Genomic DNA, 27,899 nt, shown 5'->3' on the forward strand with positions numbered 1-27,899 from the left:
ATTTAATTTTTCCCAAATCGTGGCCTGACATGATAATTTTTTTTAATACATCATCTGTGCGAAAACAACAACATAAGCTGTTTATCGATATAAAAGCTGATCCTAAAGTTTAAATCTATCGCGGCACAGTAAGTACTTAACGTGTTCAACGTGTTCACTTAACGTGTTCACAAACTGAAACAATGTACAAATTTAATACTACACGACGAAAATTATACATCCTTTGTTGGCTCAGTACTCGTTAACAAAATGGGGGAAGGGGAGGGTGCGCTTATTCGAAGGGGGGCGCTTATTTTAAATTTTGGCCGATTGGAGGGGCACTTATTCAAAGGGGGCGCTTATTTGAGAGGGGGCGCTAATAGAGGTGTGTCGCGTCCAAGCAATGTAGTGCTTCCGGTGTAGATACCTTAACCCCTATATCAAATTGAATCTCAAAGAGCTAGTTTGCTTTCAAACTATACCAAGAATTTTGAAATAAAACGAATTGTAGAATTTTCACGACCTCTAAACTTGAGCATGCGAATGTCTTATTTCCAAATACATTTTTTTTTCTCCTAGAGCGAGTTTTCTACGATTACTCCATATTTTTTAATCCTATTTCGAAAATGTCCTGTAGCTTTTTACTTAACTTGAATATGGCAAATCGTAGACCCATGATTTTTAGCGCATTGGGTCCGGAAACTGAGGGACAAATTAAATAAGCGAAAAACAAAATGCGCTTTGACTTGTAGCTTTCAAAAGGTGATTCGGACGCTCGCATTTAGAGGTCTTAAGAAATTCGACATTTCATTTTATTTCAAAATTCTTGGTACAGGTGAGGAAGCTTTATAAGCTATAATTTTATATGGGAGATTAGGTATTTACAGTTTAAACCGAACGCACCACATTGCTTGGATGTGACACACCTCTGAAGGTATACGGTAACCTTAATTTCTGTTAAACATCATTTAAAGACATAGTTGCCCTAGAAATGTCAAGGCAAGTAACGAAACAATCGACACACCCAATTTTTTTCTGGTAGATTCTGGGAAAGTCAAAAAAGTGAGGAAAGTTCAGCCCAAGCATTGTAAGCCACCCCCCCCCCCCTCCCCTTGCCCCCCTCACCTTCTCTCCCAGGGCCAAATAGGGTGAATTTCCAGACAAGAACGAAATTCTGCGTTTCTTACACCGGATCGCCATATAAGTAAGAATTCTTTTTTTTTTTTTTTTTAAGGAAAACTGGAGTAGTCATTTTGTTTCTTTGCTGTTGTTGCTTCATTGTTAGGAAAGGGTTAAAGCACAGTTTCGATCAACCAAAGTAATCAAGTGTAATTTATTTTTACACCAAAAAGCAATGACCAAGACTAAATGATTAATCTGTACAGTTTTAGTATCAGATGAACTTCAAGAAATATGCCCCACCAAAAAAACACTACTCTCTCGTAAGATAAAACAATGTACAAAGTTGTAAATACTTTATGTTCTTACTGGTGTTAGCGGTTTTTTTACTTCAGATTGAGATTAACACTGTACAGGTAAGTCTTTATTCTTCGAAGTATAACCCGGATATTAATTAGTAATCTTAAATAACATTAATTACAGCGTTAACTAAATTGAAACATTACTTCACTAGTGCCACCCAAGATTGTTTCAGATGCTGCGGTGAGAGTAGATCCAGGTAGCCAAGTTCAGTGTTCAGCCATTGGAACCCCTCCCATATACATAGCATTGATGCGGAACTTTACAGTGGTGATGAACACGACAAATATTACGAGCAGTAAATTATACCAGGAAGGTAACTACACATGTGTGGCCACCAGCAAGTATGGAACTGATGTAAAACACTTCGTAATAAAAGGAGGTGAGAAAATACGATATTTTGAAACTAACCCCACGCAGAGGGTTGCAAAGGGGTGGGGGGGGGGGGAGGGGGTCCAATTATGAATCACGCTGAATTTTCTATCACATCACGCATCAGGGAAAAGTTTTTCACCAATCACGCATCACTTAAAAAGAAGTAAGTGCGTTGCCAATTTTATCTTCTCAACTCTAACAACGTCATTAAAAACAGAACTCTGCCGATTCAACCACAGAAATCTATCGACAAATATTCCAAACATTTGACCCTGAAAATGCCAATTATCGGCCAAAATAGAAGTGGTGACTTAACTGCATACTGGGAGATTTGGTCTGCATCCGGTAGACTCCTGGATAATCAGGCTCCCGACAAGCATGAAAAAAAAAAAAAAAAAAAACGGCGAGCGGAGCGAACCTTGCAAGGTGGGATTTTTGCCTCTCCAGACCTCTCTCGGCTAGCTCCGCACGCATGTTATTTCCTTCGCCTACAACACAGTCAGATACGAATTGAGAAGACATCTACTGCACCTTTGCTATTCTTTGAGATACAGGCATTATATTTGTGTCAAAGCTTTACTCCCCGGAAATACGCGCGACAACTGTTTTTATGTCTGTGAAGGACATAACGTGGCTTTTGAATTCAGTTGGGTATTTGTGACAACTTTCATTAAGTGCACGTAGTACACAAATGTTTTCTCTCTGTAGGGGGTCATTGCTTGCGGAAGCGTCTTCTCGGGCGGCATAAAATGATTCCAAACACTAACGTTCTTTCAGTTCAGCCGTTTGGGACGACATTCTTTCAGAAATAAAAACAGAAAATGATGTCACGTCTTCTACGGTATATCGATCTTGATTAAGACTATTTACCTTGAATGAATGGTATCCTTCTAGGTCCAAAAACATTCACCTATCAAGGAAATCTAAATGGTAAATCACGCGTCACTTACCTCTAAAATAGCAAATCACCCATCACGTTGTGTTGTCTTGTCCCACGTCACGCGGCTAATTTGGTCTCAATCACGCGTCACCCTACTAATTTTGGGGACATCAAAAATCACGCAAAAACCATTTGTCACCCTCCATACATACTGAATTGTGACTACTATTTGACACAAACTTATGGTAAGTCATAACAGACGAAGGGAGGGGGTACGTATCCCTTCCCGCGAGGAGGGAGGAATCTGCCTGCACGCATTTGTTTCACGTTCACAATCCTTGTGATATGTTCTCATAAAAATGCGACCAAATTTTGTTAATTCATTTGAAGTTTCTCTGGAAGCAATGTCTAATGACATGTGATGGCACGTGATGGCACGTGATGGCATAACAAAGTGATGTTTTTCTCCAGGTCATGGAAAAAACAAGAACAATAGAATTGGGTTATCGTTGGGAACTTTCAGTTAAAAAAAAAAAAAAAAAACATGCACTGTCGACCGTATACACGATCCACGAATAAGAAACTTTGCTACTGAAACAAATCACTTGACAAATAAGTTGTATCGCGCGGTGCACTCGACTGTGAACCCTTAACATACTGGTCAGCGGATTGAAAAAAAGTCCAACAGGAAGAGTTGAAAATGAGATGAAGGAATCTGTGTGTTTTGGTGCCTTGCAGTTGCAGGGAATAAAACTAGCCCGTAGATATCAACTCTATCTTTTTATTATTTTGATCTGTTACATGCAGGGTGTGGTCCAGTGATTGAAAATACACTCAGAAGTCCCGGATATCCTAACGATTACCCAAACAATACAGATTGCATTTCTTCGGTTCCTATTCCACAAGGCATGGTGATTAATATTACCATTAACGAACTTTACCTGGAGGATAGTATATCTTGCCAGTAAGTACTGATTTTTAGTGTGTTAACAAGTTGTGAATGTAGGGAGAGGTCCAGTGACCTGCATCACTTTCTCCACAGAATGTAAAGCCTCTCCTCCTTTTTTTTCAAGGGAAGTCACATTTGTATTAATTCGATTATTTGAACGCAAGTTGTAGGAGGAAACTTTTCAGCTGTCAGCATGTGTTCAGTTCCTTCAACAACTTCCCGGTCCTAAAGTGGCGTAAGGCTGAATTTCCTTCGTTTTATCACCAAGCAATAATTGAATGCTTTACAGTTTAAGTAACTTTTTAGTAACAAGGACGAAAAATTCTGAAACTAAATTATTGCTGTAAGTTAAAGAGCCCTAGTCAACCACACTTTTGTTTTTGTTTACACGCGAGAGTTTGGGCTATTATACTTTATTCGCAGCATGTCGAAACTACTAATTAAACTAATTAAGGGGGTATGGTACCCTAAAATATGAGGATGTTCATGAAAAATGCAATTTCTTGGAAATACAAGACTTAAGAGCAAATTCTCACAAAAATCAAACAAAATCGGCTGAAAATCGACCAGTTTCATTCGATTCGCATTTCGCGACCATTGAGCACAGAAAAGTTTTGATACAAACAGCTTATTGCTGAACTATTCCTTGTCTAAAAAAAGGACAATTTCAAGAATATTGGGTTAATCTAATTATTTGGCGGTAAACAAAACCAGAGTGTTCTCCAAAATTGAGTTAGTCAGTCGGTGAAAAGAATTGTGATTTTGACCATGTGCGATGTCTCGGAATTCTACAAGATTTTAGATTCTAACTATACTAGGATAGGTCTTTCATTATATGTAAAGTTTAGATTGGGCAAATGATTAGGCACTCATCAAAAAATTATGCAAAATCGTTCACAAAAGACACAAAATCACGCCAGCAGTCGAATGCGTGACCAAAAGTGTTACCACTGTTTTGTCATTAAATCATTGAAAGACCTATCCTAGTATAGTTAGAATCTAAAATCTTTTGGACTTCCGAGACATGGCACATGGTCAAAATGACAGTTCTTTTCACTGACTGACGCACTCGTCATTGGAGAACACTTTGGTTTTGTTTACCGCCAAATAGTTGGATTACTCCAATATTCTTAAAACTGGGCTGTTTTGGACAAGGAATAGTTCTGCATTAATTTGGTTGTATTACAACTATTTTCCGCTCAATAGTTGCGAAATGCGAATCGAATGAAAATGGTCTATTTTCAGCCCAGTTAGCACTCGTTAGATTGATGTCTGGACATGAAATCGATAATGTCCTTTTTCTCGGAAATACCAAGATATTTGAAGAAAAAAACTACATAGCGTTTTTACTTTTACTAAGGCCTACTTATATGCAACAGTAGGGCAAATTCGATTTTTCAAGCCTTACCGAACTATTTTTGATTTTTGTGAACATTTACTCTTAAGAGTGCCTGCCCGTAAAAATCAGACAAATTCTTAATTTCGCGGCAAGGGTCGAAAATTCGATTTCGCTCATATTCTTATGGTAGATAGGCTAGGGCATGACAAAAACTACTGGATAGTTTTTTTGGCAAAATATCCTTTTATTTCAAAGAAATATGCACATTACCAACTTCCGTTAAAATCGTCATTTGACGCACCATTTTATTAAGCAAGTTTGAGAGCCTCGCATGCAAAGCCACATCATTTTTCCGTCTTTAAAACACTCAAATATTTTTGTGCAATGTTTAAATGTGTACTGGGTTGATTTTAGGGAATGTTGTGTTGTCTTTTTGGGTGCACAATAATTAAATTTCGAAGACATGTATTTCATTCACTTAAAAGGACTTCGTGAATATAATTAATTTTCACCATGTGCGAAACCTTCAAATGGACCAAGCTTCTGGTGGTTGAATTGCAGAAGGAAGGTCTACAGATTCCTGTAAAAATTTATTTGGGCAAATGATTGTGAGCGACGCGAGAGCTTTTCAAAGTACGTCAAAAATGCAAATATTTGACCATCCGTCGTCAAATTTCAATTTACGGGTTAGACGTATATTTTAGCATGCGCCACATGACTTGACCTATGTTAAGTTGAAATAGACACAGAGCTGATAATTTCGAAGTGTTTTAACCTCATTTGCTGTAAAAGGAAGGTCCAAAGCCGATTTGACGTGTTTCTATCACCATTCGTCGCACATAAAGCAGAAGTTTGCTTTTGTCTACATAACGTCCGATGTACATCGCCATCTGTCAACTGATTTAACGGTCGAATACCATGAATCTGTGACCCTTGTTCGACACATATGATCACCACTGCATCTAAGTCAAAAACGGCTAAGTCATTTGTAGATAGTTGCTTGCTTTGCACTACACCAAAATATTACGTTTGATCATCATGGTTTGATGGCTTGAATCCTTGCTTGCAGCGGTTCCTTGTTCGTCACGCAATTCTGTCATCCCATTTTAGGGGGTAGGGGTGGAACAATTTCTATCCTGATACGTAAGACTCCGTAAGGCTTGGAATAACTGGGAGCACGCAATCGTGTTGAGTAGGAAGAGATTAAATTAAGAAATGAAAAGAATGAATAATTTACCATTGCCCCTGTTGTTATCTTTTACTCGACCACCGCTAGCTACATGCCCCTGCGTAATACTGTAATGCTAAACTCATACCTAGGTCTTTTCGCGCTATGCAATTATTTTTGGTTTTAAATACATGTAATACAGTGGGCTACCCCCGGGGAAATGGGTGGCGACCGCTTAATGGGGCTAGCCGCTTAAATAGAGGTTGGTGTACCTGCCTTTTGCAACAAATAAGGTTAGAACATTTCGAAATTATCAGCACTGTGTCTACTTCAACTTATTATAGGTCAAGTCATGTGGCGCATGCTAAAATATACGTCTAACCCGTAAATTGAAATTTGACGACGGACGGTCAAATATTAGCATTTTTGACGTACTTTGAAAAGCTCTCGCGTCGCTCACAATCATTTGCCCAGAGAAATTTTTACAGGAATCTGTAGATCATCTTTTTGCGATTCAACCACCAGAAGCTTAATCCATTTGAAGGTTTCGCACACGGTGAAAATTAATTATATTCACGAAGTCCTTTTAAGTGAATGAAATACATGTCTTCGAAATTTAATTATTGTGCACCCAAAAAGACAACGCAACATTCCCTAAAATCAACCCAGTACACATTTAAACATTGCACAAAAATATTTGAGTGTTTTAAAGACGGAAAAATGATGTGGTTTTGCATGCGAGGCTCTCAAACTTGCTTAATAAAATGGTGCGTCAAATGACGATTTTAACGGAAGTTGGTAATTTGCATATTTCTTTGAAATAAAAGGATATTTTGCCAAAAAAAACTATCCAGTAGTTTTTGTCATGCCCTAGCCTATCTACCATGAGAATATGAGCGAAATCGAATTTTCGACCCTTGCCGCGAAATTAAGAATTTGCCTGATTTTTAGAGGCAGGCACTCTTAATACTTCGTGTAAGAAAATGTTTACTTTTGTACTGACTGACTTCGCGCCAACATTTCTACTTTGCAAGGTTTTTAAGTAGAATTCAGTGAAGAGGATCTACACAAAGTTTTGAACAACTAGTACATTTATACTAAAACAACTAGATTACTCGCTCTCGATTTCTTTGCGTGATAGTTGACTCGGGCTGCGCCCTCGTCAGCAGGCGAGTGGTTCCGCAGTAAACTTTGACAATGATATGACGAAATTTATCATCAATAAGGGACAGACGCATAAAAAACTGACGTCAATTTGTTTTTTACAAAAACAAGACCCCAAAATGGCCAAATGCCGGGATAAATGAGGGGAAATGCCGTAAACAAAGATAACTGAATTTCATTCAAAATGACGCGAACATTGTCAATAGCTTTTCTCGCTTTTTGATTGGCTACTTAAAAAAAGCCCACAAAATATCATTGGTTAAAAAGTTGACAGTTTGACAGCTGAAAGTTTAACTTGAGAGCTTGCTTAAATTAAAATTTTATCCGTCTGTACTCTTATTGATGATAAAAATGAGCCAATCAGCGCGCGGGAAATTAGACCGTTATTGTAAAAAAAAAAAACTTGATAGAAACACGGTACATGTTTTCCATTTCTTAAATATTGCGGGGACAACGCAAAATCTTGCATGAAATTCAGCTAGCTCGAACTCGTCGGTCACGAAGAAGGGACATTATGACCCCAGTTACGTTGTAATTGTCACATCGTGAGTACTGCTCTTGTAAACTGTCCCCGCTATAACAAAGAAATGAACCAATATCCTCTTCGTGTGCAGCAGCTTGCTTACTGTCCCTGCAACATGGGTCCTATGCGTACACACCAAGGAGCTTGTCCCCGCTTCACGACCCCGCAACATGTCCTTAGTGAGTGCCGACCGACCTTTACACTTTTTGAGCTTGCCGCTCTCGGTTCTAGTGAATGATAGAATAAAAGTCACTAAGCCAAACCACTTGCAATATTTGCATAAGCACACCAGTATAAATTTACTCCATTTAGATAGTGCGACGCAACTTTAATGAGAATGAAGCAAGAAACTACAATGGCAGTCAGTTACACTTACCGCTCTCTTTAACTTAACTTAACACATTGCCAAATAAGAAGTTATACGACTTTTCAGTACACACTCTGCTCATAAGGAAAATGGCGGAATGAATAAATATGACTGGCTACACTCTCACAACATTAATAAATTCAAACTTATGGTTAAAAAACTGACATGTGCATACGTGATGCACTTTCCAGTGATCTACAAGCTCGTATCTCGAGTCTTCGCTCCTTTCTGCGCTAGCGAGTGACTCGCGAGAGTTCTGTTGCAGGATCGATTTTGATTGGTTTAAAAAAAACAATGAAAGCGACCAGAAGTAAAACAGCAGGGACCTGATTAAGGCACATGATTTTCAGCAAGGCATACGCAATTCAACTGGAAGCGGGATATTTTCGGATTTCTAAGAAATACTTTCCAGGGTCACTCGGTTCTTGAGTGCTGGTCATGGGGAACGAAGAATCTGAGTTCCAGATTGAGGTAACCCTTGTTCCAGAAGGTCACTTGTTTATGTTTCATTTCTTTGCAGCCGAGATTATTTACAGATTACCAATGAGAAGAATCGGGTGTTTGGCAAGTACTGTGGTCACATGATTGGAAAGAGAGTTCTTGTATCTGGAAAATACGCCTTGATAAAATTCCACTCAAACAGCAATATTCAAAACAGAGGATTTCTAATGGAGTTCTCAGCTGTTGTGCCACCTTGTAAGAAATGATAATTGATATGGATTTTGATGCTTTTATGATTGAGATAATAACTTTAAAACGTCTTAAGGCACAGAAGAGAGATATTTCTTGAACAATTATAAACCAGAACTGACAAGGCCGAGTAGGCGTGTATTTGTAAGAGTGACTGCTGAGGACGATAGAAGTTGATATAGAGAATCAATCAATACAATGAATAACGATCTCACAATACCTATAGACTTAGATAATGACTTTGAAAAACGATGCAAATTTGAAATTTTGCAACACACTCTACCAAGCTTTGGATTCTCAAATTTTACATCGAGATAGCCTCCTTTAAGACAAGTGAAATTTTTGAGTGCCCAAAGGAGTTTTTATCTTGTACACGTAAGGAACAATTAACAAAAACTTTGTCCCCCAGTGTCGCGAGGACCTCGATGACAGAAGTCCGTCTTGCATGCGGCCATGATATAGACTCAGTGATTTGGGTTCGAAGTCTGACTATAGGGAGGCTGTCCCAAAGCATCATCGGGCAAAGACATTATCGGCAACCAATCAGAGAAGACCGCGACGTCAGCATACGTAATTAGATACTTACAGTTTTGTTGGCTTCCCCAGTCCCCCTTTCTTAAGGAGAGCACTAAACCCTAAGATCTCACCATTGTGGGTACTCCCCGAGGGTTGGCTACCCCAGTTCGAGTACACCAAATTCATCTCCCACATAAATAATTTCTAACATCTCATTTAGAGTTGACAGTTATTTATGATAATACATTGTTCGTGGCTAGTCTTATGCAGCTCGTTTCGTCCCGGCCAAGGGACCCATTAGAGACCTTTCTGCTTGGCAAACTCGTTGGGCATCACGCCCAAATTCCTGTTCGCTAACAAAATTATGACAGCAATCTCGCCTTATATCGTGCAAGGATTCCCGACCGCATTTCATTTCCACGAGAAAAACTGGAATACGAGTTTTCCGCAAAACTAAGAGCAATAGTGTGGTAAGAGACAATGTCTCTTGAGCATGATAATTTTCAATAGGCCGTAATGAATGTAAACATTGTCATAAAAATTTGGCTTCTTTAGCCACAAGTTCGCGCATTCTCTTTTACCCTATCCAGACCGGGCTTTTTGGCTTTTTAAGGTCTTCTAGTGACTGGAAACCAAGTGAAAATGTTTTTAAACCAGACGACTAGGTTGAACAAAGAGGATATCGGTTAGTCTTCACTCTGGTTTCACCAGCCTCGGTTTCACCACCCTTCTTTTGTTTTACTCGGGTGGGACGATAAAGAAGCTGATTAAGCTGATCAAGTTCACCAAGCTTATCTTCCTCCTAAAGCAGTTTAAGGACTGGATCAAAGACCTTTACTGGTTAAAATAATTTATTAGATAAATCTCTAAAGACACAAGTGACAATGGAACCAAATTTAGCACATAGTTAGTTTTAACGTCCTTAGCATTTTGAGGTAGATTTAGGGCCTCTGACGGGTCACGTGAAATGTCACGTAACATTTAGCAGAAAATAACAAATATTTGACGAATTGGTGGCGGTTTTTAGCAAAATCATTCAACAAAAGTGAGTTTTAGATGCAGTTCAATTATTTCCATCCTCTCACGTTTGGAATGACCATCCAAGTTTTCGCGGAAAAGGTTGTAGGGTCAAAGGTCATTTTTTCAAGAAAATTCGACTTTTGATCATCTATATTTTCTAAAAACGAAATCAAGGAAGATCATTCCAAACGTAGCAAGGTAGATAATTTAAATTTGCATAGAAAACGCTCATTTATTGATTAGTACGTGTAAAATTCGCCACCAATTGGCCGGTTTACTAAATTTTAATAAAATGATAACGTTTAAAAGAACGTTTAAAAGGTCATAAACTTGTGGCGTCTGAAGTTACAGGCTCGCAGATACTATTTGGCCCTATTCAGACCGGGCTAATGGACTTTTTGAGGTATTCTTTGACCGATGAGGGATCCGGGAGAAGGGGCAGGGGCTTTTAACGCCAACACCGGCCCCCTTACTCTTGGAGTATTAAAGTCATTGCTGACCATAAATCTTGTACGTTTAATAACACGTCCCAAACTTTCTTCTACGAGGTCCTTGTCATAGAATGGATCTGCCACCTTGGATTTTTACTAAAATTTTTCTACTAAACCCTGGAAAATTGCGAAAATTTGCTCGCAATATTTTCTGTTTTTTGATAGTTTATATCTTTTCAATGATGTCTTTCATTTTCAACAGTACCAGTAGTCTCAATTATCATGAACTTTGGACAGCTGCAAGCCCGATATAATTAAAGCAAAACAGGACGACACGTTTTTCATTTAGTAAAAAAATTCAATTTTAAAAATTGGAGTTATGACTTCATCCAATTATGGCAGCCTTCGGAATGTTCATAATCCAGTTATTTCCAATGTAGTTCTCAAACATTGCTTAAACTCCCAGCCTCCTTAAGAGAGAAATTTATTATCCTTTTTCAGTGTCTACAGAAAGGAATTCTGGTGAACCAACACAAGAAACCGCTGGTCAACCAACACAAGAAACCGCGATCTCCAATGAAAGGATGATCTACATCGTATCTGGTATCGCCTTCATTCTGTTCCTGGTGCTATGTTTTGTTCTAGGTTTCTGGTGCCACAGACAGTCTCGTCACAAGCGAATCAAAAGGTTATTCACTGTTGTTGTTACCTCGTACTTAAGATGAAACACGATAAATTCGTTGGTTATTGCAAAACTGGAACAATTAACAGGAGAGATACTGAATGTTATAGCATTTTACAGCTAAAAGCTGCATCTATAAGTTGATTACAGCCGGTTCCATTCTCAGCAGGCGCTATTTTGAGACTTAATGGAGACCTTGCCTCTTTGTTGCTTAAATTTATTCACCTAACAGCAATGAAAACTTTACTATTATAAATTGACCTTACATATAACATATGCGTACCACAAGACAAACATAGTTTAACTTTGAAATATGATGTTCAGACAAGAAATCGGAAGTGAAATGATTTGGCAAAATGATGGGAGGCGGAGTGGCCCACTGGTTAGTTGGGGAGCAGTGGGGGAAAACACAGAGAGAGAAAAAATAAGAGAGGAGTATGGTACGTAGGCTCGTAGGCCGTTTTATGAATTCGCGTTCCTTGCCCCTTGGGAGGAGGATAAACAACCGCACTCCCAAAACGGCTGAAAATCGAGCTTATGTGGTACGGGAAAGCCAGAGAACAATCATTCACTCCTCACACCAAACCCGTCTCTCCTTCTTTCGCTCGCTTTTTTTCGTGCTGCATCCCAACTAACTAACTACGCGCGTTGGACTCGGGATCTGCTAGCGGTCCATGTTGGTACGTTGGCTGGGGTCACTGCGTTGCGTTCATGGGTAAGAAATCTATTTGGGAATCTCTCCAGCCCGGGATATTCTAAAATGGATTACCCCAAAGTGCCATGTCAACCTGAGGAAATGTGCGGAGGTAGCTTTCAACGGACTAGCATGTTATCTAGAGGAAAGAACAATACCTCTCGTTCGGAAGCCCAGATAGCTTTGATGGTATATGCTTAACTGCAGTCTTAACCACTGCAGAACTTGGTATCCAATTTGGAACGTATTGACAGAATGCAGAATGGCTGAGTTCAACGCCAAGCTCTAAGACATTCATCTTCTAAGCAGCAAGATTTAAGTAAAATAATAGCCTACTGCGCTATACTAATTGAAAACAACTCTTTTTGTGCTTAAACTACTTTCCCATCTGTCCACAGATCAGTTCGTTCAGCTCGCGAAATTATCCCACTTGACAAGTGGGAACTTCTCCCCGAAGAAATAAAATACGAGGAGGAGCTGGGTCGAGGAGCGTTTGGTGTGGTTTACAAAGCAACTCTAAAGAGACGAGTTGGAATTGAAGTGTTTGAAACTGAAAAAACACTGAAGCCCGAGGAGCCATGCCAGGTGGTTGCTGTTAAAGAACTGCAAGGTAATTGCAATCATCAGGCAAAATCATGTACAAAAGGGCGAATCAAGTTACACAACTTGCTAATTGGTTAGTTCCAGTGTCTTTAAAATACACTTGAAAGAGATTTAAATTCTCGCTGGTATGCAAAATACTTAAAGGAGTTCAGTCACGGTATTTTGAGTTATTTTGGCCACATACAAAATTACCTTTAAATGGTAGGAAACCTGAAAATAACATTTTAATAAGATAGAAAAACACCAAAGAGATAATGATAAACCATAGAGGAACAAAGATGGCTAAGGATGGAGAAGGTTAACACGGATTACAAACGACGAATGTGAAAAATTGAGGCAAAACTTCTCAATATGCGCAAACCGTGACTGAGCTCCTTTAACTCTTTACAGATCGGTCGCATTTGGTCTTTTGCAATCAGATCGCAAGTTGTATCTCCCAGGTCTTAAGCTTAAGGTGACATTACGAACGACACAACTGAGCCATTTACCTTTATAGTGTGGATATCATTAAAACTATATAATCATCTGTCGCCTTTTCTTTTTGTTTTCATGTGCCATTATCCCTAAATTGGACAGCAGGTAGTCCTGAGCATGAAACGCAATTGAATTTCCGGTCGTAATGCACTCAGACCGTGACTCAAGCAAAGCCTAATAGATGGATGATTGATTTTTGAATCTGGTTTTAAAATCTTATATTCGTAGCAAATAGGAATTTAACTACATCATTTGTGTTTAGATGATCCGAGCGAAGAACAAAAAGAAGGGTTCTTGCAGGAAATAGAACAGATGAAGCTGTTGGGTGCACACCAGAATATTGTATCCCTGGTTGGTTGTTGCACTTTGCAGGAGCACAAGTTCCTCGTGATAGAGTACGTTCCGTTTGGTGATCTGTTGCAGTGGTTACGACGCAGGAGGCGATCGGTAAGACGTTTCCCAAAGGAATATTTAATCAATTTGATGTTGCCCCAAGTGTTTTGTAGTAATGGATTTAAAGGTAAAGCAGTGGTGTAGTCCTTCACGAGACAGTTTGTGCTAATTATACGGGGCTCTTGCAAATCTATCAAAGCTCACAGTTTAACATGTAGCTAAAGGATTTTCAATGGCTAGATGTCTCCCAAGTAGGCTGTATTGGGTTCTAAATATAACAAGATTTCCAGTCGATAATGTTCAGCCCTCATCTTGAAACTTAATTACTTCCACGTTTAGACCAATCATGCTAGTTATTTATGACCTAATCGTGTTCATTGTATTGTAGATCAATCGAAACCAAGACACTGGGTGTAACGAGCAGAAGAAATGTTACGACGACAAGGAAATATTCAAAGCTCAAAAAGAAATGAGCGACTTTGGCCAAGTAGGTGCCTTACATTAAACCCCATTCTAATCAGATATGTTTAGGACTTCAAGAACGTGAGTGGTGGGATGAAGTGGCGACTAAAAGTTCTGAGGCCTTTGACTCCACCAGTATGTAACTTGAGGGATGGGGAATGTTGTACAGTGTATCGTTTGTATCTGCAATCAAATATTTAACGCTTAAAAGAAAATAACCTGTCAATTGATATGTCACATAGCTGACTGTCGGGGTGTATTGATCGGTGAGGAGGGATTAGTAGGAGAATTGGTGTTGGATTGGATGAAGGAAGGAAGGAAGGAAGGAAGGAAGGAAGGAAGGAAGGAAGGAAGGAATGGTGAACGGACGGCCGGACAAATGATTGAATGGATTAAATGAACGAACAAACGAATGGGTGAGTGTATGAATAAAAATATAAATAAGGGTTAAAATATTAACTTTTAATGCATATTTAACAGGGAGAGCGAGACCAGGATGAAAATCGGGCCTTGGCTATTCCTGGCGGTTTCCAAGTTAACAAAGAAATCGCCATGTCCTCTGGACAGCTTTCTCAGGTAAGAAACAGTTTGAATACTACTTTAGAATATATTATCGTAAATCTCCAATTTTTCGTTATAATGTTATCAGGCAAATGTTCTCTTCAAATTTGTTTTGGAAAAATGGTGTAGGCCTGACGTCAAAATTTCAATAGGAAAGTTTGAAAGAGTATTAAATTTTCATTCCACACGAAAAGAAAAGTTGACGGATGTAAGAAAAGTATTAAAACGTGATCAGTTTACCTGCATTTAAATAGCAGGATGGAAGTATGGATAAATGGCCAAGGATATCCCATAGAGGGAGGAACTAGAGTGTTTCGATGGTACTCTATAGTCCCGGAGATAAGGGAGCTATCCCCCTCTAGTCTCTCTGCTCTCACAAAAATTTACCCAGTGTTTGAACTCCCCCTTTATCTCACCCTCCCCTCCCCCCAGCAATCTAGTCCGCTATAACATTTCGGGTCTGACCTCTCGATGGATGGTAAGGTTTCAAAATGTCTCCCGCCTCTCGGTTATCACTCCCATTTTTATTTGTTAACAGGAGAGATTTTGCAAAATATTGACCTACCGTGAAATAAGGGTATTAAAATACACGTATTTCACGGCAGGTCAATATTTTTGCCATTCAGAAAAAAGAAGATGATACTCAGGATGGGATCGATCAAGATCAACCACGGCTAGAGCAAACTTTGCTGATGATGGAATCGACTCCGTCACGAGATAACAGAGCTATCATCCATAGTGTAACCCTTTTCGCTGAGAATCTTTGCGAAGATTATAACAAAGAATTACACGACAAATTCATTGGTCTATGCGCATATTATTATTTGGATTGGCATCTGCAAACGTACATGTACTTATGTATGGTAATGAAATTTAAATGACGTGTAAAGTATCCACGAATGTTTATTTCATCGGTGGTCATGTACCAAATACGATGAGATCAGTTAGATCAACCTAACCAAACTGGCATTAGAAATCAAAATTATTAGATATATTCTAAAAAGTATTACGAGTATGATGAAGTATTAAAAATGCTAAAGCTAAAGCAGAAGTGGAAGAAATGTAAAAAAAAACAAACATTAAAACCAACATCAAAACTTAGAAAAAAACAATTGTATAGCAAGCGCAACTTCAACATATTACTACAAATGTTTTCCAATCAATATTAGAAAAACTCACCAAAACTCACGCTACATTAGGTTTGAAATAAGGGTTACGTTTTCTATCCTTCCCTCCCTACCCAAAATATGAATAACGTAATAATTTACAAAAGCTTAGTTTACTACCATTACTTGCTACGTTATGTTCTTTTTTTTTTTTTTTTTGCCTTATTTATTCAGGGAAAGAGCAATGATTCAGTGGATCAGGAAATCATCGAACTGATGCCGATACCATCGACATCACAGGAAAACAGCAACGCTGCCGCCATATTCAAATCGACTGAAAATATTGATGATGATGACGACGAGAAAGAGGAAGGAAACAATAATGCTTTTCTGAACCAGGAAAAAATAGAAGTGCTATCAATGCCAACGACATCACAGCGAAAAGACAACGCTTCCGCTAAACTGATGCCTACTGAAAATATTGATGATGATGACGCCGACCCTGGCGAAGGTAACTGTGACGATTTTCTGGAGCAGAAAAGCATGGAACAGATGTCGATGCCCTCGACATCACAGGGCAACAGCAACGCTGCCGCCATATTGATATCAACTGAAAATATTGATGATGATAACGACGAAGAAGCAGACAGCTTTAATACTCAAAAGCTGTTTTCTTTTGCTTGGCAAATAGCAAGGGGAATGGTAGGTATTAATATAGCTAATTCGAAATGAGATAAAGTATAGAAATACTTTCTAGTTGCGACTCTCGACTTCCACAAGAAAGGTTTTGTAAACAAATCATCTCAAACTGAGATGGGTCTTACATGCCTCGTTTATTGGTAATTTCAAAAAAGAGTTTTAATACGTCATTCACAAAAAAAAAGAAAAAGAATCATAATCTTTATATCTATAAAGAAATGGTGCTCTTGTAATTCTTTCATGATTTTTTAGAATCATCTCGCAGAGAAAGGCTTCATTCATCGTGACCTTGCAGCTCGTAATGTTCTGGTTGGCAGTGATAACCGAGTCAAAGTGTCAGACTTTGGATTGATGCGTGAAATCTACGAGGACGTGTACAGTGGAAAGAATACAAAGAAGCTTCCTGTGAAATGGATGGCCCCAGAATCAATTAATGACAGCATTTACACCATCAAGAGTGATGTGTAAGTCAATCTTTCTGTGTGACGCAAAGCCTTTTCCTTAACCCTCAGATGCACACATGGAGAAGTACAACTTGTTCTTTCGAGGATTTAGCGTGTATCATCGAGTTATGATTCGCGGGAAGTTTCGAGACCACGAAAGAAGCGTAGAGGTTGCTCGTGGGGCAGCATGTCATTATAATACATGGACGAAAAAGAGAAAGACATTAAAAAATCTTAGCCGTGTTGAGTACGTGTACAGTAATTACAAAACGGTTTTCCTTGATCTTTCTTTATTTTCATGTAGCTGGTCCTTTGGAATACTTCTTTGGGAAATGGCCACCATGGGTAAGTTTAAAAAAATTATTTCTTTTAGCTCCCTTACATTATTTTTTCTTTTTTTTTTTTTTTTCCGAAATTAGTCATTACTTTGTTATGTTAAGGCGAGAATTCATTTCAGTTCTCCTCACGTGACACTTACTGTTAACTTACTTTCTTATGACTTATTATTATTATTATTTTTTTTTTTTTTTTTTTTTTTTTTTTTTCTTTGACTGCATTTCAGGAGGTGTACCGTATCCCACGTTAACCAATCGGGAGCTGTGTCGACTCTTGAAGACAGGTTATCGCATGGAAAGGCCTGACATGTGTTGTGATGACGTGTAAGTAACTCAATTGCGTTGAGATCAGTAGTCCCTCTTTCGAAATAGGGCTGATACTTGAAAACAAGCAATTATCCGGTACTTACACAAATTGGAATGCACGTGGCTCGCTTAAATATATATATTTATTTCGTATAAAAACAACTGGTAATGCTGCTACTAAAAGTAGAGGACAGCCATTCATGAAGACTACGAATAATGTGGAGAAACATCGTCGTTTTTAAACTGCGAACACTTCGCCGATATGCGAACAACCAATGTTATTTACATACAGTGGCTTAAATTAAATATCTCCAAAGGATCTGTAATAGCTGGTTTTCACATGACGTCACTAAAATTCGAACTACAAAACTATTGAGATTTTACTTTAATGATGTGTAAGAGCAGCTGAAAACTAATATTCATACAAATTTTCGCTCCGAATGGGTTCTTGGTTTTGTGATACACCACGCTTGAATTTCTAAGCTTTTGCGTGACTCGGCATTTTCATGACGGCCTAGAGAGCTGTCATGATGCTTAAAAAAGTGGCTTATTTCGGGGAACTTGGCTATCTGAACAGTTCATGTCTTAGAAAAAGTATTGTTTTAATGTTTTAGAGTTCCTCGAGGGATAAATTCACGCTTTTGTGGCAAAACTCAGTGACAGATGTTTCTGTTGGTTTCCGGCCGCCATGTTGGTGCCCACACGGATGGGCGTGACCAGCATGGCGTCTCCACACAAATCTCTATAAATTTGGTTAAAAAATTTCTCCGCATATCTCGCATAAGAAAAATTGCTGTGACCAGAATTTTGGCGAGAGTCTTTGCATATTTACCTTCTTTCATTTCCCTGATTCTGGACTTTATCTATCGACCGGCTTTGATTTTTATTTAGATCTATTTTGAATTGCGTGACACTGAAAACCAGCAATATGAACTATATCCGTCCAAATTTACATAAGATATATTTTGAACCCTTACCATTGCTGTCCAGGGGGGCTCTAAAACAATTAGGAGTTGTTGACTGATTTAGCGTTGTAATATATTTCAAGTTGGCTTTTACAAATATTGTAGATTGATCGGGTTTGTTCCGCAATGCAGCTATTTAACTTTTTGTCATCTTCTAATCCATGATAGATATGAACTGATGTCTGAGTGCTGGAATGAAGATCCATCCTCTCGTCCCAGTTTCTCTGAGTTGATTGATCGACTGGAGGTGATCATGACGAGGGATGTACCATATTGTGACTTGGACAAACATGATGAGTCACGCTCCTACTACAACCTGCCCGTTAACGCTGATGAACACAGCGGATAAGAAAGAGACAGAAAGGTCTACAGGATAATGCACTATGGACGAGAACTTTCAACTTTAAAAGGCCATATTTAACTTGAAAAAGGAAAAAAATCACTATTTATGCATGCAATCCAGACTATAATCCTAGACAGATCTAGTTGAGACAAACTCAAGAATTGCGCAGATAACCATCTTTCGTCAAATACTACAAGCAAAAAAATTATAAACCTTGTGCTTATCTACTTATTAACCCATATCCGTTCAATGTTGTTTAAATTGTTGGTAATACACGAGAAGAAATTTTTAGATAAAAAGAGACCACAAAAAAAAAAAAAAACACAATTAAGAAGGAGGTGGCGGGAAAGATGGAAAGGTAGCTAGCCCCTGTAAGATTTTTCTTGTCTCAGTAGTTCTATCAGGGACGGTTATTTAAACACAAACAAGTAAAGTTATGAAATGATTTAAAACATGTACCTATGCCTCGATGCGCTAGTTGTGTGCAATGCTAGAAACTGAACTCGGAAGCAGTATTGAAAATGGGGGCGCAGTAATCGTGTTGACATTGCTAGCTGCTGGTTGCCTAACCAGTTGGCCATTGACATTAGTAAAGACAAAAAGCTGAATTTGAGACTGCTACATATCTTGTTGTAGCTAATTGTCTCCGATATACTGGTTTAAGCTTAGATATATTAAAATATAGGTTAATGTTACCCGTGTTGAATCTGACTTAATTTGTTTGTGGTTGTGGTCGCCATTGAATATGCGTGGACTGGTGTGAGGTCTGGAACCAAACGGATGCGGGAACTGGAACAACCGACGACCATTGGAGGACGCGGCTATGAACAGTGCAGAGCAGCTGGCATGAAGAGCAGTGAACTCACAGGTTAACAAACAGGGGTAGACATGAGAAAGGACGCGGGAAAGGCAAAACAGAAATCGGTAAACTACTTGTGAACGGGCTAAGAAAAACAAAAGGTGTTACGCACATTGTCCGACTCACAGTTAATGGACCAGAGCAGGCATGACTGTAGCCGCTGGGAATCTACACATGCACGCGCATGTACATAATTATGTAGATAAAACGGGAACTATCATTTAAAAACATTGGCCACACTATATCTCTCCGCCGTTTGGCCAGACTGGAAGCATTAGCACAACTTGAATAACTGGCAAGAGTTAAAAGCCTTCGTGTCGTGTTGGATTGTCTATTTGTCAGTTGTCAGTTAAGTGGCTGTTATTAATTAACTGAAGACCTACAACCTCTCTTAGGGCGGTTTCCTTCTCTCCGATTTTTTTGGAGTGCATGTAGACAGGCTACACAATGAGCCGATAAAAAATACATGAAATACACACTTTCTGGAATCAAGCAAACAGGTATAAATCACAAAAATAATAGATCGTTTTCACGTGACGTCATCAAATTCCAAAATCCAAAACTAAAGAGCCACGAAAATTTTTATCCTCATAAGGCATAAGGGGATCTAAACTTAAATCTGTTTACAACTTTTCAGCTCAATAGTGTGCTTGGTTTAGAAACCAGTGCCGTTTGAAGTTCAGAGTTATGTCGGTGCGTGACATACCACTCCGATCGCGTTTGTGGAGAAATATACACTTATCTAATGATTTTTAGCCTTTTTAGGAGTTAAAGTGTTAGGAAAAGTGCTTGTGTAAATGTTTGTTGGTTCAGTTCAGATAATTAGTCACCTAGATAGCCAAAGTAAGTTCCAGATGTTTGCACTATTTTCTGGCCGCCATGTTGGTGGAGCACAGAGCTCCACCAACATGGCGGCTCCATACTGGGCTCTGTAAATTTGCGCAAAACATTTCGACGAATATCTGAAGTTTGGGAAAACGCAGAGACCCAAAAATTGGAGAAGTGTCTCCTTTACCTGTCTCCTATAATATCAAAATTTCTTGACTTTATCCACTGAATAGTTTTCGATTTATTTTTTCGTTGCGTGACAGTGAAAAACATCTATTATCAATAAGGGTAAACAGGTAAACAGGTATAAATCACAAAAATAATTGTCAGTAAGGGTCAAATTGGGCCAGATCAAGGAAGATCGTAGTATCCTTCGCAGCCGTCATTAGGGTCGTCACGCAACTCTTCTCCCCACTAATAGTTAGTGGAGAGAGGCGTTGCGTGACGACCCTAATAACAGCTGCGAAGGAGACCACTAGGCAAATTGAATTTTGTTCGTAAAACTGCTGTAAGTGAAAATGTATCCTGTCTACTTGATCCAGCGTTACGCTTGCATTACACTTGTTTGGTTTGGCAAACAAGTGACACGAAACAAGTGACACGAACGTCATCCCGATACAATCGAGACAAGGCTCTACTTAGTACCAAAAAAGTGCCTCGATTCCCGCTCGGTCCAGACAAAATCAGGACGTGTCTGGAAAACCCGAATAGCGAATAGAGTGAATAGTCGCGAATAGCGAATAGGGCATAGTCCCGAATAGTGCGAATAGTCTCGATTAGTGCAAATAGTCGCGAAAAGTTGCGAAATGTGGCGAATAGTGACGAATAGTCCTCAATAGTCACAGCTTGAGATCTAATATCCTGCGTTAATTAATTATTCAAATAAGCAACAGAGTTTCAGTGAATTTATTACCTTTCTTCTCCGGACTCAAGCTAGGGTTGTTCATCGCCGATTTTAATAAAACAGAAAACACAAGGATAACCTAATAAAGACGTATTTACCCTTTTGCAGCGGTTAAAACAGAAGAAATTACGTTTAGAAACACCTTTTGTACTGTTAAGCGTCTGTGCTTTTTAACGGGAAAATCTCATCCTGCGTTGCTGCGAGGTTGACTGCGAGATAGTGGTTACCCTATTTGCTACGATTTGCCACTATTTTTCCACTATTCGAGACTATTCGTGACTGTTCGCCACTATTCGCACTATTCGAGACTATTCGCGCTATTCGCACTATTCGCTATTCGCTATTCGAGACTATTCGCTATTCGCTATTTGGGTTTTCCAGACACCCTTTCATCTGAACGATTTTTAAAAGCAAAGTGCTAAATCTTGAATAGTTTGTATTTCTGCTTACGCTTAAAACGTACTCCAGGTGGGCCAAGCGTAAAAGTTTATAATGAACTGAGGGTTTTGTCAAACGTATGTAACTAGTTCTTTGTCTTAAACGAAGCTGCAGGAAAAATTTTCCCAAAGCATTATGCAGGAAGTTGATAACTATATAATACTGAGCACAACGTAATGCGGATTTGGAATAAAAAATTCTCGGTTTTGCAGGAAAAGTGATTCCTGCAATTTGGTATTGGTTGTAAAAGGGAGAAAGAAATATTACTTTATTAAACATTTACTCAACCAGCTGCAAGCTGACTGAACACTATATTTGTTTCACTCAAAGAAAAAGAAACGTGCTTAGATAGCTCCATGAAATTTTGTAAAAGATAGAATTGTTTTGGAGACAGTGTAATCAGTTCGGAAATGGACATCAAAATTGGTACATGAAGAAAAGTGGAAGCAAAGAAACTCTTTTATCATTTTCTTCGACTGTGATATACAGCAAACACCAGCAGCGATGATAAATCTGTCGCAAAGCTTCCAATTCAGATCTGTATGCTGAAAGAAACCCTCAGTACCAGTCTATAATGAATTCGGCAAGTGTATTGAAGATGTAGGGACGAACACTCGAGAATCGTCGGCAAAATCAAAACAAGAGTGAGTGTCTCACGGTGACTAGACGCGCGGAATAACTGTTATGGACAAGATTTGAGAACATACTTTGGACTGCTCGTTATTTTATTGTTTTTCCTTATAATTTCGGTTTAAATACTTTAAGATGTGTTTACCATACCATTCACAAGAACCCTTAAATTTTCTTCCTTATTCTCGTTATTTTGACCAACCGCAAAATTATGTTTGTATTCAGCGGAATAATTATCGGTTAGGAAATTCCGCAAAACATTTTAAGAAATACTTTTTGCCATCAGTTAAAACCTTTTAGGATTAAGTTAAATGGTATTTTATAGAGTAAAAGTTTCTTTTGTTTAAGTTGTGGTGAAGGGCGGTGCACAAGCGGGGTCGAGAGTCAAAATCCGTGTAGCACGGCAGAGCTTGTCATGGCGGGCGGTCACGTCCGCATGGCTCTATAAAATTTGCCTATTTTAGACCTTTTATAGGTCATCGACCGAAGTGAACTATACGAAAATGGAGGAATTACGGGACAAGTATGTAATCAAGCCGTTTTCCCCGAAATGCGGCAAACAAAAGAAGCTCAAATTTGAAGAAATCGATCTGCCTATTTACAAGAGCACCGCAAGATGTGCGGCTTTCATTACAAAGGAAGATCGCATTCTCTTCTGGGTCAAGGTCCTACAAGAATGTTATTTTGATCTACTTGATAACAACAAAGACTATCACATAAAATGGATTGATCATCTAAACGGCGATGACTCGGCCTTTGAACACATAGAAATGAAAATAAGTCGCCTAACAGCAGTTCTGGAGCATCGAACGACATTATTCACAATCACTGTCTATTTAACAACTGGGGTTATCATGTGCCAAGGCATCTCCTTCGAGTTATGGTGTACAAAGGAATTTCATCGCATAAAACAGAAGACAGAACATCTATACTCCTTATACCACGGCGCAACAGCAGTAAGTGATCACGATTTCACAACATTCACACCGGAGGAGATCGCATTTACACTCAGCCACCTGGAAGAAGCCTCACAAGTGGCCATTACTAACAAAAAGGGAAAAGCTCTCAAACAACCTACGACCATCCCCTCACTATCACCGGAAGAAAGCCTTTCTGAAGATGAGGCCAATGAACCTATCCTTCATGGAAAAGATCAAAAATCTCTGACCAAGGGGACACCGATTTCTGTACACCGGAAGAGAAGGAATTCGCTCGACTCACCACGGGGACTTTGTGTGAGAAGTAAAGCGTCCATCTCTGATCTCAAATCGGTTGTTGCCTCAGTGGAATCGGATCTTTTTGAGCTTAAAACTGAACTACCCAATGTGACACACGATTTATGCACTTCGAAGTTTGATCTCCTGGAAGACAAACTTAAACAATTGGACAATGACTACAAAGTACAAATCAAATCATTGTCATCACGCATGATTGATGTAGAGACGACAAATGAACTTCTCCAATCCGAAAATGCAAAACTTAAAACAGAGATGCAAAACCTCAAGAAACACATTAAAGCGATGGATAAAAAGATAGAAACGCTGGAAAATGAAAAGAAAAACACTTTGCAGGAAATTACTTTGAAACCGAGCACACTAATCTGTCATCAAACTGTGCAAACTGAAGATGTGCCTTCCAGAACAAAGATATCTCAATACAAAACCAGCCAAGATAGAACCAGCCCAAATAACATTTTAACCAGCAATCCTTTCCATGTCCTTTCAACAGCGAACGACGAGGAGGACAACACTTCAAGTACCTCGCAGTCCCATGTGCACCCTATCTTACAAATCCCTCTATTCCGCCGCATGATAATTATCCAAGCAGAATTACTCCTCAACAAAACGAAATCACACCCGATAATCTCAATGAGAAACCTGACCATGTCCTACTCATTGATTCGAACGGAAAGTTTATCGACACCAAGAGATTCTCTTCAACATCAATTGTGCTCAAATCTTTCACACCTACCACCGCCTCTGCAACTGATACATTGAACAAGGAGAATTTCGGCACCCCTTCAACCATAATTATTCACACGGGAACAAATGATATCGAAAAGACACCGCTCGATGGATGTTTTGAAAACTTCCAAGTTCTCGTCGACATCGCAGCACAAAAGTATCCAAGAACGAAGATAATTATCTCATCCCTTCTTGTCCGTAATGACGCCTTTGACACTTTGAGATCACAACTCAATGGAAGACTCGGACGCCTGCGATCGTACCCCAATGTTTACTTTGTAAATAATGAAATAATCACAAGCGACATGTTGTACGATCAAAAGCATGTCAAAAGACGGAATATTGGAGCACTGGTCTCTAATTTAAAAGACTGTGCCTTCAACAGGATTTCGAGACGCCTCACATCACCTCAAAGGGTCGCCCCAAGACACCATGATTTGAATTCTCTTCAACACTTCCCTTTACGTAAGGACCAGATCTCTTCATTGAACACCACACCCACTACTACACCTGCCATCAGGCAGCAGCCAGTACAACCACCACTTCAGCAACAGCCAAGGCTTTTTACGGAAGTGGTCAAATCCCCTGGAAAGCATTGTGATTCAGTAGACCCTGAAACTATGATAAAATTACTAAACATTTACGAGATGATCCGTCAATCATAATAACCTACCCCAAATACATTAGGTAACTACTCTTACCACGAATATGATGACAACTTCCAGGAACTCCTCTAATTCATCCATTTTCGAAACAAAGCCCATGTAGGTATCCTTTTTATTGATCTCAATTAATGTGTTTTCTTCGGCAGTTATCAGTTCGTTCAACAAACTGTTTGAAACTCAGTTGTTGGAACATTAATGGATTGGTCAAAAGTTCGGTGTTTGGTCACAAATTACATAATAGTGATTTTCTTAATCAATTTAATAGCAGTGATATTTCCATAGTGTCAGAAATCTGGGGCTCGGATGTGAATGAATTGCCCGGTTTTGACATAATTGCACTTAGTCCACCCAGAAAACTCAAGATTAAGAGATCTGGTAGATTTTCTAGTGGGATTTTAGTAGCTGTGAAAAAATTCCTCACGCCCCATTTCTCCCCTGTCAAACAGACCCCTGAGTATATATGGCTAAAAATAACTAAAACATTCTTCAGTTAGATAAAGATATTTTATCATGTTCATGTTACATTCCTCCAAAACACTCTCCTTATTTTAATCCTGATACACTTTTAAAATTAGAAAATGACATAAATCTTTTCAAAAGAAATAGTTATATAGTTCTAGCGGGTGATTTCAATGCTCGCACGGGAATAGAAAATGATTTCATCAGCAACGACAATTATAAATTTGTACCAGGGGGTGACTCCCCTTTACCAACTGTGGTAACGCCCAGGAAAAGTTTTGATAATAATGTTAACGATCTAGGAAAACATCTCCTAGAAATGTGTAAATCATTAGATTTAAGAATATTGAATGGAAGATGCAAAGGTGACTCGTTCGGAAAAATTACTTTTCACGGAAATCAAGCTTTGAGTACGGTTGATTATATAATTGTTAGTAATGAAATTCTGTACCTTTTCGAAACGTTTGTTGTTCGAGAACCATCACCTTTTTCAGACCATTGCCAGCTACTAAGTTGGATAAAACTTGACTCATCATTGTTAAATAGCAAAGATACAAGTAACGAAGGTGCATTCTTCAACCTTCCTAGACAGTTTAAGTGGACAGAAGATTCTTAAGACTCATTCACTTCTGCGCTACAATCCGATGAAATTAACAAGTTGATTCATGACTTTGAAATTTTAAACTTTGATCATGTAGGAGACGTTAACGAAATAGTAGATAAATTCATAACGATATTAGAAACTGCTGCCAAACATTCAACGCCTTCCAAACTAAAATGTGGTGTTCCAATTTGATAAAATTCAGAGTAAATACTAAGAACCACTTCAAAAATGGCTACTTTTTCGGTGTAAAATAGAAACCTGTCTCGGAGAAAAGTGATTTTTACGTTGCAGTCTTGGAAGTTCCATTGGAAATGAGTGCAAAATTGACCTAAAGTGAAACGTAGAGCTTAGACGGAAATCCATGATTGCCATTTAATTCCAAAGACAATTTTTGCAATACACTAAGAATCTTAAACTGGTTTTAAAACTCAGAGGAAAAGTTTCCCAGTTTGCGAGGAATGAAAAAATTCTTCCAAGCAATTTCCTATTCTTTATTTGAACTGAAATGTAATGTTTAAGTCACGCATAAGAAACCAAACGATTTTTGAATTTCTTGTCTCGAGAGGTACCTCCATAGAAAACGATTCAAAATTTCTGATCCCCCAAACAACACAAGAGAGGATTCAAAATTTCTGATCCCCCAAAGAACATTAGAAAGGGTTCAGAATTTCTGATCTCCCAAAGAAAACTAGAAAAGGTTCAGAATTTCTGATCCCCCAAAGAACACCAGAAAGGGTTCAGAATTTCAGATCCCCCAAAGAAGACTAGAAAGGGCTTCAGAATTTCTGATCCCCCAAAGAACACAGGAGAAGATTCAGAATTTCTGATCCCTTGCAAAGCCAGTGTTACATCCAATGTAGCCACATTAAATCATAACATGGAAGACAGGGTTTAGATCTTGCTGCCTGCCTGAACAATGTCTAATCAAAATATTTTTTCTTGATAACAATATTCAATTAGAAATTTTATACAAATATAGCATAATTCTTAACAGATTCCATACACTCAGATTATACTGAGAGAGTGATGAAGAACAAGTTTCTTCACAGCAGTCTATTAATATTAGTAACTGTAAACATCACACATTGTATTACAATGATCTATGCACTTAAAATTACAATAGCTGTAAGTTAAAAAAAACAATAGCAAACAGTACCTAAGAGGATAGGAAAGTTCAGAATTGACCAAAACAGTAAGATTACTCAAACTGCACAACTGTAGGCAAAAATGCAGACTCCACTTTCTCAGTCAGAATTTGCCCACCTTATGTGAAGGAAAAATTCTAACAATTTCTGTTTAACATGGAAACAAGGCACCTGACTGTTATAAAACAAAAAGAGCGTTCAGGAACACTACAGCGCATTACAGGGATGACAATTAAAGACTGCAAGTTACATGTACATTTAAATTTGCAGTTGATACATTTAAGTGGGTCGATGTATTCTACATATATGCATACAGTGTCCTCCAAAAACCTGTTGTCATATAGCAGAGGCCATGGACTTTAGCTTTGCCCAACACGTTTTTACATCTTCAATCTAACTTTTTGAGTGGGTTACCAGTTCATTCACACTTCAATTAAGCAATCAGTTTAACCATGCT

General features: G+C 38.7%; 2 protein-coding genes across 2 annotated transcripts; both read left to right on the forward strand.

Moving 5' to 3' along the window:
* The first annotated feature begins 1,115 nt into the window (after positions 1-1,115).
* LOC149108052 (CUB and peptidase domain-containing protein 2-like) lies at positions 1,116-3,827 on the forward strand. The gene is made up of 2 exons (XM_089295615.1): positions 1,116-1,840; positions 3,521-3,827. Exons 1-2 carry the CDS (start codon positions 1,711-1,713, stop codon positions 3,679-3,681), a joined length of 291 nt encoding a protein of 96 aa, XP_089151741.1. The 5' UTR covers positions 1,116-1,710; the 3' UTR covers positions 3,682-3,827.
* An 8,495-nt stretch (positions 3,828-12,322) lies between these two features.
* On the forward strand, positions 12,323-19,245 carry LOC149108053 (vascular endothelial growth factor receptor 2-like). Its single transcript, XM_089295244.1, has 9 exons — positions 12,323-12,360; positions 12,655-12,866; positions 13,596-13,780; positions 14,115-14,213; positions 15,961-16,557; positions 16,807-17,018; positions 17,302-17,342; positions 17,476-17,656; positions 18,772-19,245. Exons 1-9 carry the CDS (start codon positions 12,323-12,325, stop codon positions 18,950-18,952), a joined length of 1,746 nt encoding a protein of 581 aa, XP_089151370.1. The 3' UTR covers positions 18,953-19,245.
* The last annotated feature ends 8,654 nt before the right edge of the window (positions 19,246-27,899 follow it).

Source organism: Orbicella faveolata, unplaced genomic scaffold (assembly GCF_042242905.1).
Source record: "Orbicella faveolata isolate gen_17 unplaced genomic scaffold, um_ofav_v1 contig_26, whole genome shotgun sequence".
Lineage (NCBI taxonomy): Eukaryota > Metazoa > Cnidaria > Anthozoa > Scleractinia > Merulinidae > Orbicella > Orbicella faveolata.

Bases quoted from the DNA above. Each gene is read 5' to 3' on its own strand.
- LOC149108053 (XM_089295244.1), top strand. From the start codon at position 12,323: ATGGATTACCCCAAAGTGCCATGTCAACCTGAGGAAAT. The intron at 13,781-14,114 runs GTAAGACGTTTC...ATTGTATTGTAG, and splicing joins TACGACGCAGGAGGCGATCG to ATCAATCGAAACCAAGACAC. The intron at 17,019-17,301 runs GTAAGTCAATCT...ATTTTCATGTAG, and splicing joins TACACCATCAAGAGTGATGT to CTGGTCCTTTGGAATACTTC.
- LOC149108052 (XM_089295615.1), top strand. From the start codon at position 1,711: ATGCGGAACTTTACAGTGGTGATGAACACGACAAATATTACGAGCAGT. The intron at 1,841-3,520 runs GTGAGAAAATAC...TGTTACATGCAG, and splicing joins ACACTTCGTAATAAAAGGAG to GGTGTGGTCCAGTGATTGAA.